The following is a 19,256-nucleotide window of genomic DNA, read 5'->3' as shown; positions in this document are numbered from 1 at the left end:
CTCGTTCGGTCGAAACCCGAAATACTGCCAAACTGCAGAAGTTGTGTTCTTTTTCGAGACTAGGTCACTTGGTGTGCGACTCGCCATCTTTCCCCACCAACCTCTTTCTCCTCCAGGCTGTCACGTGATGACAACCATGCATACACATTTTTAGGCATTAAATAAATTATATTTAATATTTAATCCTTGTCTCCTATATAAGTGCATTGTTTTTATGACGGTATAACGGTATTGAAACTGATACCGTTGCTATTTTTAGATCCCGCGGGATACCATTTTTCCACCCAAGCCTAATCACTAGTGATTTAACTTTATGTTGAGGAGTCCAGACAAAATAAGGATTGTTACTACTGGTCTTTGACACAGGAAACAAGAAGCATGTCTGTAAGCTGGAATTCTACAGGTTTGTCACTTCCAGATAATATGCCCATTAGTGGACGTCAGTCAATCATAATTCAAATGAAAACGAAAGAATGACAAAATTATCAAATACCAAGATAAATTATAAGTAAAAAAATTAACGCTGACACTAAATTTACAAGGACTGCTCAGTTTCTAAGGCAAGTAAGATAGATTTTGGCATTAAATGAGAACCATAGAGGTCAGAGAGGATAATTTGAATGAACTAGGGGGCTTTGCCCCCTGCTCGCCTCACTCGCCAACCCCCATGCGGGCGCAACGCGCAAGCCACTTCACGGCTCTGCCACTCACATATGAGGAAGCGGATCTACAGTTTAAACAGTGTTATTTTCATGGGAATTGTTACATATCCATAATAGCCCTAACTCTTTTACATTACTGCGAGTAATTAAACATAGCAAAAAAATAGTAAAACATAATAAATTGAAAGAAAATTATGTTTCATGTTGCGATAGAGGTATTCGTTGCGTTATAAGTTTTTGTTCTGTTTGGATTTGAAATTAACACACAAATACTTTTTAAACTTACACTTTTACTGTAAAACTTCTGTAAAAACAACATTTGGAATTAACTTTTCATCAACATCGCTTTGAATTTTGATTCCGTGTTTGGAGTTACGTCGTGACAATGCAACGTATAACTGCCCATGAGGGAATATCGTTTCTTTCTCCCCGACTTTTTTGAATGTTTGTCACTGTGATTTGTTAATTGTCATAGCAAAAGATATTCTAACGGGAAACTGTAAACGTTTTAATAAGAATGGCATATCAAGATCTCCTTTGGTGTCTAATTTTTCTTGTCACATGTCAGAATTGTTTGACCAATTTGGAATACAACTAATCTTGTCTTTTTGCATATCACTCAAACATAAATTGCGCAATAACATTATGATACATCCCTCTTTCAACAGTAACTCATCCGGTGGAAGACCGGATGGTGTTAACGGTTGTAGATATTTTATGGGATATTATAAGTTGATGTTTTCATCTTCCACATGATCGCCACCAACTGTTTCAGCATAGTCTCTTGGTATGCATGTAACCAATTTGTCGTGTAACCGATAGACAATTTTCACATTAATTTGTTTGACTTCATCGTTTCTCGGTGATAGGATTGCCCATGTACTCTTTTCTTTTGTTGATAACTCTTCGGGACGAAGTTCTTCATTACGATTTGGACATAATATGTCTTCTTTATTGGGAACTTAAAGTGAGGAAAATGTAAAAATTTATAAGAGCTAAGAGAGGAGGATCAGTTACTTACAAAAGCATTCACATGAATGAGTGGTGAGAGGACTGTGGGCATGGGCCGTTAACTGTAAATGGTTGGGAGGAGGGTGGGACTTGACAAAACCTCTTGGCAATAGTCTCGTCTTGACTCAAAATTTTCTTTTATAATAGAGAGATATATAAGTAATGGATATAAAACAGGGCGAAATATCAACACTAATCTTGTTAAATGTTACAATAAATTAATGGACCTCTATGTCCTAGACAAACATCTTTAGACATGTGAGATACAACCTACCTTTTTGATGCTTTGTTACCACTTTATAGCTATTGACAAACTTAGAAACAAATATTTGAATTAAAAGAGATAAATAACCAAAAAATAGATTATTTTGTTGAAATCTATTGTTGCTAACAGAATAGCAAAAACTTCTGTTAAATACTTACTGTTTCCAGTTTGGTTGTCCAAGATGTGGAAACATTGAGCTTATATTTAAACATAGCTTTACTACTGTAAGTTAAGCCTGAACGTCTGATGTCCTCCTTCCCTACAAGATATCTGGAAAAAGAAGATACTGTAAGTTATGGGAACGAATGCTTCCAAGCTGGAAACGAACAGTATTTACGTAAAATAACAAACCAGATTTGTTACCTAATGGGAGCATTAATTATTTTTAAAAAAATCAATAAAAATGTATCCCTCTATCAATCATCAAAAGTGAGAAATTTATCACAGAGCAAGTTCTCATCTTAAGGCATGTTTCATTGTTTCCTCTATGGCATTGCTGTAGGTTGGTACAGTGGTTAGGATTGCTGCATTACAGCTCAGAAGCCTGGATTTAAATTATGCAATGGTCACCGCCTATGTACAATTTGCATGTTCTCTTTCCTTCCTATATCTCATAAAGGTGGAGGACAGGTTAACCGTGGACTCAGTTCCTCACGTGCTTGTTATCTGTGCAAGTCTGCCTTGTAAAAGACTGATGGTTCCTGTCTTATGCCAAATTCTGCCCAAATGCGGACAATGATTGCAACCATTGCTTGTGATAAATTGAACATCATGAATCTCAGGTCTAGTTTGCCTTTCCCTTCTTGGTGTAGCTTACAAAGGCATCCTTGAGAAATGCATGAAGTGTAGATATATTGAGGTAAAGCTGTGTTCTTCAGTTTCTTCTGAGGTTTTGGCCAAGAAACATCAATCAATAGTTGTTTCTACCATGCTATTTCATGTGGCTGCTGGGAGTTTTGACGCAACTATGCTCTCCTAGGTTCTGAACATGGTTAGAGAATGTTAATTTCTAAAGAAATGCATGCTGGAATGGACATGTTTGCCACCATAGAGGTGCCCCTTCCAGTGCTAAAACAGGTATGGCTAGAGGGATAACAATTATCAGATACCCTGAGATTATTCATTATTCTTCTATTGATGATAACCATGATCTTTAAATATGGTGAACACACAATTTAATATCTTACACCAGTGCGAACTTGGTCCACTGCAATTTACTGTAGCGTTGTTTTTGGATGTGGTGTAAAACAGGGTGATCACACATCAACAAACAAAATCTGATTTAGGTTTGCAGCCATTCTAGTCTCTGACACATCTGCTTAGAGAAAAGGAAGGGGCATGTGAAGTCAGGTTTCCTCAATAGGGAAGCTTTCTATAAAGCTGATCAAAGGATGCCACAGCCTGTGGGGTCCAAATCATAGTGTTAGATGCAGAAAATTTCAAGTAGATATACTAAAGGCTGCAGCTGTCTGGGAAAATTGCAATATAATGCTCTGACTAAACCCTACTAAGCCAAAGTCAGCCTGCACTTGCCTTGTTACGTTGTTTGTCTGGGAACAAAATTGCAAGTACCTTGGCTCTTGTCATGTAGAATTCTACTCGGCTTACTGCAAATACCAAGTAATTAGCCTCCCTTTCCAAAATGCATATTTGTGTGATTCATGCAGACAGAGCCCAGTCATTTTTAAACTTTTGACAATTTACATTAAAAAAATGAATTTCTCATATGGATGAATGACTAACTGCATTGTCCAGATATGCCAGCTATAAAGAAGTTGGCAATTTAGCAGTGCTGCCAACAAATACTGGAAGGATCTGGGTGCAACATGAAAGTCAAATCGGAAGATGTGGTACTGCTAAATACTGCTGAGAATATATTTTAATATCTACATCAAGTTCAGCTTGAGAATTCAATTTTAAGATGCAGAATGTCGAAACATTCACCCATCCATTATCCAACCTGCTATATCCTAACTACAGGGTCATGGGGGTCTGCCGGAGCCAATCCTAGCCAACACAAGGCGCAGGGAACAAACCCCGGGCAGGGTGCCAGCCCACCGCAGGGCACACCCACACACCAACCACATACTAGGGACAATTTAGAATCGCCAATGCACCTAACCTGCATGTCTTTGGACTGTGGGAGGAAAACTACGCAGACACAGGGAGAACATGCAAACTTTATACAGGGAGGAACCAGGAAGCAAACCTGGGTCTCCTAACTGTGAGGCAGCAGCGCTACCCACTGCGCCACCGTGCCGCCCATGTCAAAACATATTTGGCCTTAAAAAAAATTCTCACTAAGTTTATTAAACAGTCTGTGACAATTATTGCTACAGGTACCAGAACTACTGCACTTTTAACTGGAGAAGTGAAGACTGAAATAAAGGGGACAGAAAAAGTAGGTTTACATCAGTGAGGGCATGAGGCCAGCAATTTGAGCACTTGATTACACTATGCCATTGTGACGTTCTTTAAAGTTAATAATGCTATTTTAATAACCATAACCTACAAGTCTTTTTCCATATAAACTACCATAAACCTACCTTTACTCACCCCTGTATATTTATTTCTCTCTTCACTAGAGTGTTCTTCCTACATTTTACAAATTTTTTCTGATGACCACTGAAAAAAAAAAAAGACTTCACTTTAACCAGAGAGTCACACATGCCACATCTGGTCCCCAGCAATGCATCACCCTCTGCTGTCACATTAGTATTCTTGTTGAAAGACCAGAACATTTTTCACAAGGGAGGATTAGCCTCCATTATCTCAGCACATGCCACTCTACCTACAAACCTATAACTGCATTAAGTGGATTTAGAAATGCGTATATGAATGCAGAACTGTCACCACTGGTGACATTGGTAATCAATTAAACTACAATTTATTGCAGAACATTCATTTCCTGCTTTCCAAAACAAAAGTCTGATCTGAGAACAATAATGTAAGGAGAACTTAACTGAAGCTATTTCCTTCCTTAGACCAAATTCAATATAGAAAACTTGTATTTTTTTTATTTAATCAAAAGAATTTTTAAATACAATTTTTCCTGTTTTGTAGCTATTGAGAGCACTGAAATTTCCTGAACCATTTATCAAATGATAACAATAAAATAAAGACTTTTTAAATGTGTCCTGTATTATAAGCTGTATTATATGTAAGTATAAAACACCAATAACGACAGACTGCATATGATAATGTGTAGTGAATACACTTAACTTGAGCATTCATAGTTTTCAAACTCTTTCTTTCTCTGTACGTTTAGCATTTGTTTGCTCAGAGGTTGATGTGCTTACTGCTTCCTGAGCAGCTCTTCATTTCTCCACCCTATCGGCCTGCTGCTTCTCTTCTTTTTTTACCATCTTTTCATGTTAAAACTGATTAAGTCAGTGGTTGTGTTGCAATTACTTAGTACGTTTTCCTTAATATTTCACTTAAGCTGGCACTTAAGTGTTCAATCTACCTCAAGAAAGATATGAAGAGTTAGGAGAAGTGACAGCGAAGGTGGTAGGGATGAGAACGGCGCCAGTACGCATGTGCCACATAGCCGCCCTGCTGGCCGCTGCCAAGAGTTGATCTATACTAAAAAAAGGCAAAGCACTCACTCACTCACTGACTCATCACTAATTCTCCAACTTCCCATGTAGGTAGAAGGCTGAAATTTGGCAGACTCATTCCTTACAGATTCCTTACAAAAGTTAAGCAGGTTTCATTTCGAAATTCTACGCGTAACGGTCATAACGGTCGACAACATCAGCCATGTTGAACTTTCTTATTTATGGCCCCATCTTCACGAAATTTGGTAGGCGGCTTCCCTGCGCTAACCAAAACCGATGTACATACTTATTTTGATGGTATGACGCCACTGTCGGCCACCATATTGAACTTTCCAACGTCACTAATTTTCCAACTTCCCGTGTAGGTAGAAGGCTGAAATTTGGTACTTATTTCGGTGGTATGATGCCACTGTCGGCCGCCATATTGAACTTTTCAACGGTCTTTGTTACTTATGGGCCCATCTTCAAGAAATTTGGTAAGCGCGTTCCCAACGCTAACTGAATCCTTCTTACGTACATATATACGTCCATAGCCCTGCAGCTCGGTCATCGTGTGAGGCGTTGGGTCCCCATCCCAACGTCTCTCCGTTGTTGGCTGCCTTCCTATATAAGGCCGTCTGTTGCTCCAGTCTCTACATTCCCTTCCTTGCTTCGCCACGGGATGCACGTCTCCCTGCTGATAACTACAGCCTTTTTATTTAATCCACGGCTTCTCCGCTGTTTTATTGTTCATTTATTAAGATTATAGTTATTGTGTAGGTATTTTAGACTTACTTTACATTGTTCAGGTACCCATTTCCTTTATCGTTTCAACCGTAATCCCATTAACATGTCTATCGAGGTGATCACCATCGATCAAAGAACTGTCACTTACCGAGTGGTTTCCATGCCCGGAGATGGCGCCTGCCTTTTCCATTCTCTTTGTTACATATTGCACGGCCATACCAGGCTCACTCTTGATATCTGGAGGAACATTGTGTCTTATGTATTGAATGACTGGGACAGGTTCAAGGTGTGGACTGATGACGGTACAGGAGATAATTATACTACACAGGAGCACTAGAAGAGTGAAATGCTTAAGCCCTTCACCCATGCATCTGCATGTGAGTTGATGGCTGCCGCTGAATTGTTCGGTTGTCGCTTTCAAGTGTACCGAAATGGCAAAATATTTTACACCTTTGGACAACTGCCAGTGCCTCTTAACATCTTAGATTCACAGGTGACAATTTCAGTAGTGGACACTTTGATGTTTATGAATGTTTAAACTCTCAAAAGCTGGATGTGAAGTTATCAGTGAAACCGGTTGTATACTTACAACGCTTGACAGATGCCGAATGTCACTTCAACACAAGTCCTACAAATACTGTCGTAATTGAAACAAACCATGAAACTCAAACTGATTATGACAGCAGCAATCCAAGCTGTGAGATTTGAAACAAGATTACTGTTCACATGGCCAACTGTACGTTGCATGCTCAAGAGTAAGCTCAGCGCACAGCTTGGTCATATTACAACCGGAGGGCCGAACTCACAATGTGGTATACAAAGAGATCCTTAACAAATAATTATTGGTATATTTTCTCTCAGTTTAAAAAAGTTTAATTTTCTTCTGAATAAAAATTTTAAGGCAGTACTTGCGGGTATTTTGCTAGTTCTATGATAAAATGAAAATAAAAAGATGAATAACCTTGGAGGTCAACCATCACCCCGAAATCAGATAGTAGACGTCATGTAGTATATGTGTACCAAATTTCAGGTCAATTGGTCAAACGGTTTACAAGCTGCAGGTGATTTAAAATCCGGGACAGACAAATGGGACAGCCACGGTAGCGTATTATATAATAAAGACTTGTAAAGGAGTTCATTTTAAATCACATTACATTTGCAGTTGACATGTTGGAGTATTTTTATCAGTTTGTCACTGAAATGGTGACAGATGTCACAGCTGAAATTGTAGTCAGATCATTTTTGTGACTTGAACCATGACTCCACTGCTCTATTTCTAACTTTTTGTATGAGCGGCGCCATTTTCTATAAAATATGTAACAATGCTTTGTTCTGTGTTATAAGCAGCAAGTGACTTAACTTTACGTGAATTTCCACTCTAATTTTTGGGAGAAACAAGAAATTGCTGTTGATTTGTTACTTAATCTGGAAAAAGAGCAGTTAAAGATGAGCTTTATTTTTTTCGTGACAATAAATAGTAAATTAAGTGTATCGAGTCACACTACATGCAATTCAGCCACTTTCTCGACTGAGGTAAACGGTCAGTGTTTTGCCACACTCCGATTAAATTGTCACACTTGGAGCTCTGACTTTGTACGAGGGCCACATAAAAGCTTGGATTTTCAGCCTTTTTGACAGCACGTGAACATGGCATGTCTACTGTGTTTTCTTTCAACTTGATGACTAACAATGCTTCGACTACAGAACTGCAAAACAGTAATATAACAATAGAAGATCAACAAAAATTAACATTGAAAGTAAAATGTATTTGAAATTGTCAGATATATCAAATATCTGTTACAGCTTTAAATGGATGATACATATTGTTTGATTACATGTAATAAAATGAAATTCCATTTTAGAAAATCCATTGACTTATAATTCTATTAAGCCACCTTGTGATGGCGTATTCTGAAAATGGTGCTGTTTGTTGTTGTTGTTTTAATAATTGATTAATTGATTGATCTTCTAGCGTCCTAAATGCACATCTACAGCACTTTTGCAAACAGTCAAGGAGCAATTCTTTCTAAGAGAAGTGAAGTGCTAGTTCCCAACACAATTTGTCAGTCAAATCTAATAATAATCACACAATAGAGATAACATGAAACACAATATGTATTAACATTCTCATAATAACATTCACTCTTGAGATCAACTTTTAAAGTAATACAGAGTTACTCGGATTTCATGCCAATCCGGATGCTTGACCCAACCCACCATCTTCACAAGACTGTACACTGGAAACAGACAATCCAACCCTAACCTAATTATGCAACTCTTAATGCAATGCAGGAAAACAATACAATTTCGGGTGATTGGCGCTACCAGTCCGGTCAAACATTTTGTTGATTTCGGAGATCGTGTTCCTATGCACTGCAGGTGGTCCAAATTCCTCCACCATCCAGTGTTGCACATTGTTATAGCATAATGACAATTGCATAATTAGATCTGGACCACCCTATATTATATATATATTATATACACATATGTGCTGCTCAAAAAATTAAGGGAGCACTTCTTAATCAGAGTATAGCATCATGTCAATGAAACTTCTGGGATATTGACCTGGTCAGTTAAGTAGCAGAGGAGGTTGTTAATCAGTTTCAGCTGCTTTGGTGTTAATTAAATTAAGAACAGGTGCACTAGAGGGGCAACAATGAGATGGACCCCCAAAACAGGAATGGTTTAACAGGTGGAGGCCACTGACATTTTTCCCTCCTCATCTTTTCTGACTGGTTTTTCACTAGTTTTACATTTGGCTGCAGACAGTGTCACTACTGGTAGCATGAGGCGATACCTGGACCCTACAGAGGTTACACAGGTAGTCCAACTTCTCCAGGATGGCACATCAATACGTGTCATTGCCAGAAGGTTTGCTGTGTCTCCTAGCAGTCTCAATGGCATGGAGTAGATTCCAGGAGACAGGCAGTTACTCCAGGAGAGCTGGACAGGGCCGTAGGATTATTTTGAATGTATGTAAATGCGTGAATGGTTGCTCATTGACAAGTGTAATAATGTTAAGAAAACTTTCTGCAAATGACGTTGCTCTCCTAACATGTTACACTTGTGCGCACTGTTAATACTCAAAATGTTTACTAGTTATAGCAGCTGGTAAAAGTAAATAAGCAACCATTCAAAATGCTAGCAATATAAAAATTGCCAGACTTGGTGTTAGTAAATTAACTCACCAAATGTTATCTCTTTCACAGTAAGTAACAACAGTAACGTTCATAAAAGAACTGCTACATCAATGACGCAAAGCTTGTATTTTTACCTGAAAGATGCGGCTCAGTTTTTCTGCAGTCATGTCCTCGTCCCGGAGTGTCACTCTTTTACTGTTCCGAAAAACAGTGTAATGGTTCATCCTCTGCTGATGCCAGTGTAACTTCAAGGCCGTTGATCAATATGTTGTGAGGAGGACTGTTTGCACATATCAAAGTTCACGCAGAAGAAGAAATACTTATGGTTTCCGACAACGAAAATGCGTCTGTTTTGTTGTTTTTGAGCTATTACCCTGTCATTATCTGAATCACAAATAAATCCATTAAAGTATATGTAATTGTAAGTTTGACTGCTGTTTGTTACCATAGAATTAAAAAAATACCTTTTCAAATTCCTTTCATATTCGTTTTTGCATCTAAAATGAAATTTCAAATACCAAAAAGTACTCGGACCCTTGAATAATAATTATATACAGTATTTGTTTAAAGACAGGCAACATAAATAGTTCTGTTTCTTGGAAAACAAACATTTATAACAATATGAAACTACCAATTTTTTTTTGCTTTTGGTTTGCCTTTCATATTTTCAGGTTTCCTATCCAATTTGTCTTTTTCTTGTCACTGGAACGTCCCACCATATTTTAGTAATCTGTCCTCCTCTGCGCTGAGTTTGTAAGCAAGTCCGGTCGTGGCTCTCTCGGTCTGCATGTGTGTGTGTACGCTTACCATTTCTGTGTCCTCAAATATCTCGGGAGAGTTCAGGGCAAAGAGCACCCTCTATCGGCAAGAGTGAATATCTATATATATATATCTATATCTACAGTATATATCTATATCTATATTATATATATATCTATATCAATATTATATAATTCACTGAGGCAAGACACCCATGGAAAGCACGCTGGAAGGGGCGTGGATTCACTAAGCCGCCGACAAGTAAGACACCTATTGCGCACGCAGAAAAGGAGCCACGTCTGAAGTGAATCGCCATATGCAAAGTGTAAAACGGTTTTGCGAGGGGTATCCCATGGGATCCTTAAAACAATCCTTTACAACCAAGGTTAAAACACAATGAAGTAAGCAGTCTTTAAAAACCAAGTTTTCGGTTACGACGCACGACCGCGTGCACCATAGCAAACTGTTTTACACACTACATACAGAAATTCGCATCCGCGACAAACATGCGTCTTCTTAGATGCTCCTGCAGGAACACGGAAAGTCTATGTGAGTCACAGGTGCATCTGGTCCGTGCAAAGATGACGACTCAAGTGACGAGTTGGAGGTGGGCACATGAGCGATGGCAGTCCGCCAGTTTACAGTCACGGACAATTGTGTGTTGGTTCGTTCCGTGCATTGTTACAATGTTGCTTTTCTTGCTGATTTATTACATTACAGATTTTTTAAATGTTAATTTTCTCCCTGTGCTTAAAAATCATTAAAAAAACGGCCTGATTATGCGGCATATGGTACGCCGCGGGTTGGCTAGTTCTAACATGTTTCTCTAATTGAAACGGTGTCAAGTGTTAACTCCAATGGCTAACGGCTTTCATTTATACCAATTATAAAGCTTAAAGCTTCAATTCTAACTAAAAAGTAAATGACAAGTAAAACATGATGTGTATATTTAACATATTTTGCCCAATGCCTCCATAAATGCAAAGAAGATAATATAATGTATAAGTATTTACCTTATACTGTTTATAGAAGGTTGCAATAATCATACACAGATAAGCTGTTTTCATTTATATTTCTTACACTGTACAGTTACCAGAAACTATATGCACACAATCAAATATAAAATGCACATTTAATAGAAAACAGACAGTACACTATACATTTCACGTTTACATAACCATAACAGTAAAAAAAAAAAAAAAAGATTGGATTAGATTTTAAAATCAGTATTAGCTCATAAGTCTACCATACACAAATTACTTTATCCATCCATATATCCATGGGTGGCACTGGAGAGCAGTAGTTATCACCGTTGCCTCATCTTGGAAATTGCCTGTGAGTTTAGCCAGGCTCTCCTTGTCAGCTGTACTCTTATTTGGCATACACTATTGGAACGACCCACATTTATTCATACATTAATTTTAAAATATGGTCTGATCTTCATCTACGATAAAAAAAAATGTACAAACACAATCCTTTTTAACTAGCAATGCTTAAATCATTGTATTGTTTGTGTATATATCTATCTATATATTGGATACATTACTGAAACATTTACAGTGTGTGAACCCCTAGGCCAGTGGTGGCGAACCTATGGCACGCGTGCCAAAGGGGGCACTCAGAGCCCTTTCAGTGGGCATGCGCGCCGTCGCCCGAGCACAGAGTTCGTTACTATAAAGCTAGAGGAATGCGGGGCCGGGCTGCTCCCCTCACAGCTCCCCCTCTTCACTCGCGCCGGAGGACTTTTCTCACATCACCCGCCCCTCTGCCCAGCAGCCCAATGGGAGCGCTTCCTCCCTCTCCTGTCTGGGGTAAGGCGGGCGGCACACATGCTGCTTGAGGGTGCAGCACGGACTGCAGCCTTTTGAGTCTGTGATTCCCGTGGTGGGGTTGGAGGGGATGTGGTATAGGAGGTCCACAGCTCAAAATTGAAAAGGCCAGTTTTAACAGATAATTGCCGCTCGCGCTTAAAGGGTTATGGTAGAGTGGCGGGGCGGTTTCGGGAGCTTTGTGATGCGGGCAGTCCTCGCTTAAGCGCATCTGTAATTATTGCCGGGAGTTGCTAATCGCCACACCTGATCCACGACCCCGTAATATATAATAGAAGCGGGGGTGGGGGTTGGGAGCTTAATAGGGAAGACCTGCGTGAAACACTTAAGAGGATCGAAGGGATGACAAAGGACAGCACAGTTAGTTATGAAAATGAAATCCTTAAAGTGTGGAATTCTCTGCCAAATAATCTTAAGTCAATGAAGGCACTTGAGGTTGCTTTCCTTACTTTGTTTGGAACAGCTTATGCTTGTGCGCAGCTGGTGTCAGCTTTGAATTAAATCAAATCTGACACCAGAAACAGACTAACAGATGACCTGAGTGCTGCATGTGTTGCTCTCAAACTTACAAAGTATGAGCCAAGGTTAGACAAATTATCAGCATGTATACAACAGCAAAAAGCACATTAATTGTTCAAAAGCATACCGAATGAAAACTTTAACCTTTCAACAAAAAGTTGTTTGTATCATTGAAAGCTCTGTTATTATGTTTTTCTTTTAAGACAAGAGATGTTAATGTATGAGTTGCTTTTCTAAACTAAAAGCTCAGTAGATAGACAGACAGAGCATCAGTATTGGCAGTCCAGTCCGGTTTATCATCCAGCTGCACTCCCAGGTATTTATAGGTCTGTACCCTCTGCACACACTCACCTCTGATGATCACGGGGTCCATGAGGGGCCTGGGCCTCCTAAAATCCACCACCAGCTCCTTGGTTATGCTGGTGTTCAGTTTTAGGTGGTATTCAGGTTAAATTGCCATGTTGGCACTTTGCGATAAACAAGTGGGTTTTGGATTGCAGATTGGGCACTTGGTTTATAAATGGTTCGCCATCACTGCCCTAGGCTAAGCTGATCGGAGACAGGAGATACCAAACCTGATGTCCAATCAGTCATGCAAGCTTCATGATGCTGGTTTAGAGCTGCTTTCACCTATAGAAAAAAAAGGACTAATTTTGAGATTGCTATTCACAGAAAGCATCTGCTGATGTGAAGCTTGTTAAACAATAAAAATAGATCTTGGAAGATGTGCAATCAAAAATGTTTGATTTGCACAAAGTTGGAAAGGGTTACAAAGTAATTTCAAAGCGTTTAGACATTCACCAATCCACAGTTAGACAAAATGTATATAAAGGGAGGTGATTTAGTATTGTGACTACTCAAGGACAGAGCACAGAATGCTCAATGAGGTATAAAAGAACCTTAGAATAATTGTTAAGGCTTGAAGAATGTGAAGAATCTCATGACTCCACCGTACACAAAACACTGAGCAGGCCATAGTGGCCATGGCAGGACGCACCAAGAAGGAAGCCACCAATAATGCTGTTACATACTTGAAGTTTACAAAAGATGACCTTGACACTATACAACACTACTGGGAAAATGTTCTGCAGACTTATGAAACTACGGTTGAATTGTTCGGGGATAACCACCTGCAGTACCTATGGTGTAAAAAGAGCAAAGCATACCAGTAAGAATATCATTCCAACAGTAAAGGGAGCATTATAATTTTGGGTTGCTTTACTGCCTTGGGGCCTGAACAGCTTTCTGTCATCAAGGAGCAAATGAATTCCCAGTTACTAAGGTACCCTTCAGGATCATGTCAGGGTAGCTGAAGCTCAGAAGAAGTTTGGTGATGTAGCAGGATAAAGACCAGAAAAATGGAAGTAAAAGGAAGAAAATGTGTCTTTTGAAACAGCCCAGTAAGACCTTATTCTGTAAGGTAGCATGATCCAAACTTCCTCCTAAACATTGTGCAAGTCTGATTTGTAGCTACGGGAAGTGCTTGTTTGAGGTTATTGCTGCCAAAGGTGGTTTTCTCCCGTTATCAAGTCTAAGAGTTCACTTGCCTTTTCTACAGCACGCTCAATGTTTGATGGGAGTGTTCAAAAAAAGACATGAATAGGATTATAATTTTGTGTTATTGGCATAAACATATTGTGCTTGCCCTTTACATGAGACTTGGATGAATATCAAATCACATTTTATGACCAATTAATACTGAAAAAACATAATTCCAAAGAGTTCACACACTTTCTTTTTTGCATGTTAATTAGTAAATGTTTAGTGGTCCAATGTCACCGTAGCCTGCAATGGATGGAGAGCCTTTCCTCTGTTGGCCAAGATAGGCACCAGCTTTCAACAACCCTAAATTGGATACCCAAGTTAGAAAATAAGCAGACAGAAATACAGTATGTACTATATTCATTATCTTTTGTAAACTGTACATGCTTACATAAATAAAGTTGGCATTTACATTGCACCATTTATGTATAAATCATATTGATTTTTTTTTTAAATTTTTTTCATATTGTAATTTATTTTTACACATGGCACACTTGTACGGTAGATTCATATCTCACGCCCTGTTTGCACACACTTTCCATTTGCATCTGGGCAACCATACATTTCAAAGCTATTCATGTTATACTGATTCACTCTACCATAATGGCCCTGTGGAAGTGTGCATAAGTGGGTGATGAACAGGAACACTTGGCTAGAAGTGGCTCCTACCTTGGGCCTAATACTTCCAGGACAAAGTCAAGTCTCATGAACCTGAATTGGATTAAATTGGTTTGAGAATGGCTATAAACTTTTAAACCTTACAATAAATGAAAATGTGCTAAAAATAAATAAAGCTTAGCAAGACATAGGTTATAAAATGCTACTGGAAAGCGTGAGCACCCCCTGCCCCCCATGATGTCCTGGCATTTATGGTATTTAGATATGTCTTGCTTTGTACCCTGCTGAATGTAAAGAATAGTAAATATAGCGAGCAATGTCACTACAGTTGTGAAAACTGAGTGAGTGAGTGTGTCTAGTTTCATATTTTAAAACACACATTCTCAATGTGTATGGACTTGCGAGCGACATTTAAGAGCACCTTGCCACCATGCGACTTCTACTGCCTTTGTAGCTTGGGATCACATTTGATTGAGTAAATATTCTTAGAGCGCGCAAATCCACTTCTGGACACACCATGCAAGTTAACCAGACTGTCGTCTCCAATGTAGCTTCATGAGAGTGAGTGGGGTCTTCAATGATCTGGCACCCTGTACAGGGTTAGTTTCTGTCAGGTTCAGCAAATGATGAAAACTGTGATCAATTTTTACATTTTTTTAACATTTCTTAGATAAGCTCAAAATAACAAAAATAGGCATTTTACATTTACTGTATATAGAGACTGGAACAAACTGGAATCACACATTTTGGAAGGTACTGTATACACAGCAAACAAAAGGAAAGAGTAAGATGTGGAATTCTTTACTCTTGTTGCAAGTAAAACACAGAAGAACTATGAACTGGTGCTTACTGGCAAAAATGTCTGGTGTTTCCTTTCAAGTGCAAAAAGTGGAAAATAGGCATTTGCTTGGCTGTTGTCAGAAACCTCATGCTGGCAGTGATGCTATAAATTGTCAATGTGAGAAGATGGACGTCATGCACTTGCAAGGACAATGGCTGGGGGAAACAAAGAATTGTGACCCTGGAAGAGACCAGGAGACCCACTAGATGTGAGAAAAACCAACAAAAAAGAGGAAGAGTGAAGCCAGAAGGGGTGGATTGTGATTGAAGGAAAGGGCAGTTCAGGCTAACAGCAAGAAGCTTTTTTCTATAGGGGGGAAAATCAGAGTGTTGCCCTTTGGATAATCTGGAGTTTAGCCGATTAACTGGTAGCACAAATGGAAGGCATAGGACCATTTTGACCATTTAAAGCAGGCGGTCCTGAAAACATTCTAAAAGGATGTACAGTAGTCTCTATAAATACAGAAAGGCTGCAAAGGGGTGTGGTGAGTGCAGAACCTGTAAGGTCTTCTGATAACCAAAAGAGGACCCAAGTGACGCTGAGGTTTACCAGGCAGTGCAACACTGCCTCAGTGCCAAGGGCAATTTTAGGATAAAATCAGGAAGTAAGCTAAAATAAGGGCAGAGTATGTTCTCTGTGTTTATTTCTCTTGTTTGCTTTCTATGTGATAATGACCCAATTGTTTCTTTTTTTTGCTTTTGTTCTACTTGGGGAGAGTCAAACAAGGCCCAACTCCCTTTTTTCAAAAGTATCTACTCAACAATCCTATCAAAGTTAAGGAAATTGCAAAACTTGACAAAGCCTCCAATATACAATTCTCACCACATAAAGTAATTGTTACTAAGAGGCACAAGTGAATGCTCTTTCCAAATCTGGATTTTTGCCCCTCTATTTGGTATACAGACATTCTATAACTTGTTTATTTTTTTCACAAACACAAAAACCATGTCTAACCAGTGCATTATCTTTGTTGCTCTTTACACCGTATCAACATTCATACAAAATGACGACTCACAGTCCACATTTCCTGAGCAGAGTATCCATTTACTGTATAATTCTATTTACAGTAACAATTGCAGTGGTCCCTTTTTAACATAGAAAAAGCAGTGTCACATTTTATTATTATGAATACTTTAACAGAACTCTTCCATAAGCAAAAAAAGGAACGTCTACACCCTCTCACTATTCAAATATCCTTATAAAAATACAAGATCTAAAAAGACTATACATTACCTGTCTGAGCAAATCATAGAGAACAGTGGATGCTTACTAGACTTAATATAGAGCAATTCTTATAGGACTAGTTCATGTGATTACTGCATATAAAACATGATATGCAATTCTTTGTATGGCACAATAAACAAAAGGACCATATCAGGGGATTGGAAAGCAAACAAAAGTTGCTGAAATCAGAAAGTCTCACAGCAAGCACAACAGCATAAAAAAAGCATAGGCATTAGGAAGAAAAGGCTTGACATTTTAAGCGAAGTCTGCTGAAACCTGAGAAATAGTAACAATAACATTAAACAAGGCAATTTTCAGTCAAGTAGTTTTAAAGAATAGTATTCTCCTTTAAAATGAATGCATTCTGATGTCTTATTTAGTATAAAAAGGAGTAATAAACACTACAGCTCTTTCTAAAGCTGTGCTCCAGTAACATGGAACAACAATATTTAATATATTTTATACATTTAGCTTAAAATATTTATTTTCTACAAAATGTACATTCTTGTCCCTGAAGCATAATGTTAAACCAAAGGACAAACCCCAAAAAAATTAAAAACAAAACACCAAAACCATGACTATTTAATGGTATTGAAATGTAAACTGTATAAAAGCCAAATGATTATCACGCTACTATACAAGTTAAAAATGTGGCAAGATAAAAATGCCTAAACCCCAGGTAGAAAAGACAGGTCAGCATGATAACAGCATATTTACCAGCAACAAAGTGCCAGGTAAGAAGTGTGAAATGACCCAATTTAAGGTGTTTAGGAACCATCAAGTAAGAAATTATGTTGAAAAAGGTTATAAACCTGTACAACTCCACTTCACGACAGTGGACTTTATTTGCCAGGCCAGAATAAGAGCTCTCTTTCATAGTGCTCAACTCTCAATATGGCAATTTTATTTATTTATGGTTTAATATTTGGCGATGTTTTCATGGCATAATTTGTACTGTATTACTAAGCATGTTTAGCAGGCAAATTGTATTTGTCAACAAAATCTGTTCATGCCTAGATAAATAAGTAGAACAATTTAAGTTTAAAATAATTCACATTTACGAAGAGACTTAGATACTGGAAAAGAAATAAAAGTGTATTGAGAGCTGAACCTCAATTTCTGCTCCTCCTTTTACCAGCGAGGCTTTTTTTTTATTATTAATCACCATAGTGAAATGGAGTTATGATAACTTGCTATAAACAGCCAGATGTTCTTTGTTTGTTTTAGAAAATACGTGATCATCATGCCAACCTGCTTTGTATTACTTTGCACATGATGTCTAAGCATAAATCTTTATCTCATTTCAGCATGCTGCTGAAAATTTCAGATTAAAACACAATTATATTACAACAAAAACATTCTTTCAATTATATATCTTTTTTGTAGACAACAGATATATAAAAACAATTAACAATAAAAGAGTTTTTTAGGTTATTTTACATTGTATGATTTGACATAAAAAAGCTCCAGCTAATGTCAAAAAGTATGTTAAAAACAATTCATTTTAGTTAATATTGTATAAACGTGTTAATGGATTAACTGTCTGTTTCATTCCAACAACAAGGTGAAAATCAAAATTACTGTATTAGCCTGAAACTTCTTATAAAGTATTAATGTTGTTTATGCACCGTAAACAAAATAAGTAAATCCTTTGGAATTCAGCTGAGTTGGTATTGTTCATATGGAAATACATCTTTTTGAGTAGTAAAAATAACATTCCTTAAAAGAGAGGTACTGTGGTCTAATATAAAACGCAGCCTACAAAGACTAAGCAATTCAATACAAGATAGTGCAAAGCACTCAGTACCAAAGAGTCTTCTTTTCTGTTAATTAAAATGGAACAATCCTCCTGGACCTCCAGAGATCCTCTCATTTAGTACAAAGAAAATAATGGTGCAGGCTCATCATGATTGGGCAAAGTACTCCTTGCGCTTAGTACTTGCCTTGCTTTAGTCTTTCAATGTGATAACAGAGTTTGAGGGCTGGGCCCAGCTTCAGTCCCATGTACTTCATTATCATGTCACTTCTAAGCAGCATCAGTGCTTTGCCGTCAATTTCCTGTGGACATCAAAAGAGAAATTTACATCAAGAAATGCAGAATAAGTTAACAACAACAACATTTATTTATTTAGCACATTTTCATACAAATAGTAGCTCAAAGTGCTTTACATAATAAAGAATAGAAAAATTAGACGCAATAAGAAAACAAAATAAATCAACATTAATTAACATCGAATAAGAGTAAGGTCCAATGGCCAGGGGGGACAGAAAAACAAAAAAAAAAACTCCAGACGGCTGGAGAAAAAAATAAAGTTAGTATAAAAAGTTAGTTAGTATTAGTATAGAAAACTGTCTAATACAATGTTATTTTTAAAGGTTGAGCTGCACACAAAGATCATTTCAATTCCTTTCAATCAAAAAGCATTTCTTGATCGAAATTAATTCAAGGTGAAGGATAGAAACAATTTTTCAGCCGTGTAAGCTTTTATCAAATGCGTCACTTAATACACATACAGGACTCACATTATGAAAGTTATACTGTTGAAATACTATCTCTAAA

The 19,256-nt window shown here is 37.9% G+C and overlaps 1 protein-coding gene across 6 annotated transcripts in view; it reads right to left on the bottom strand.

Moving 5' to 3' along the window:
• Positions 1–16,495: 16,495 nt before the first annotated feature.
• The window catches only part of scml2 (Scm polycomb group protein like 2), a 216,729-nt gene continuing 213,968 nt past the window's right edge, over positions 16,496–19,256 (bottom strand). For all 6 annotated transcript variants that reach the window (XM_039745029.1, XM_039745026.1, XM_039745030.1 and 3 more), the window contains one exon: positions 16,496–18,754. In XM_039745029.1, coding sequence (XP_039600963.1) covers positions 18,629–18,754 — 126 coding nt within the window. In that variant the 3' untranslated portion in view covers positions 16,496–18,628. The remainder of the gene's footprint in view (positions 18,755–19,256) is intronic.

Source organism: Polypterus senegalus, chromosome 2, assembly GCF_016835505.1.
Source record: "Polypterus senegalus isolate Bchr_013 chromosome 2, ASM1683550v1, whole genome shotgun sequence".
NCBI lineage: Eukaryota > Metazoa > Chordata > Cladistia > Polypteriformes > Polypteridae > Polypterus > Polypterus senegalus.
The sequence above is the reverse complement of the archived record's forward strand: the minus strand, read 5'-3'. Positions and strand labels throughout refer to the sequence as shown.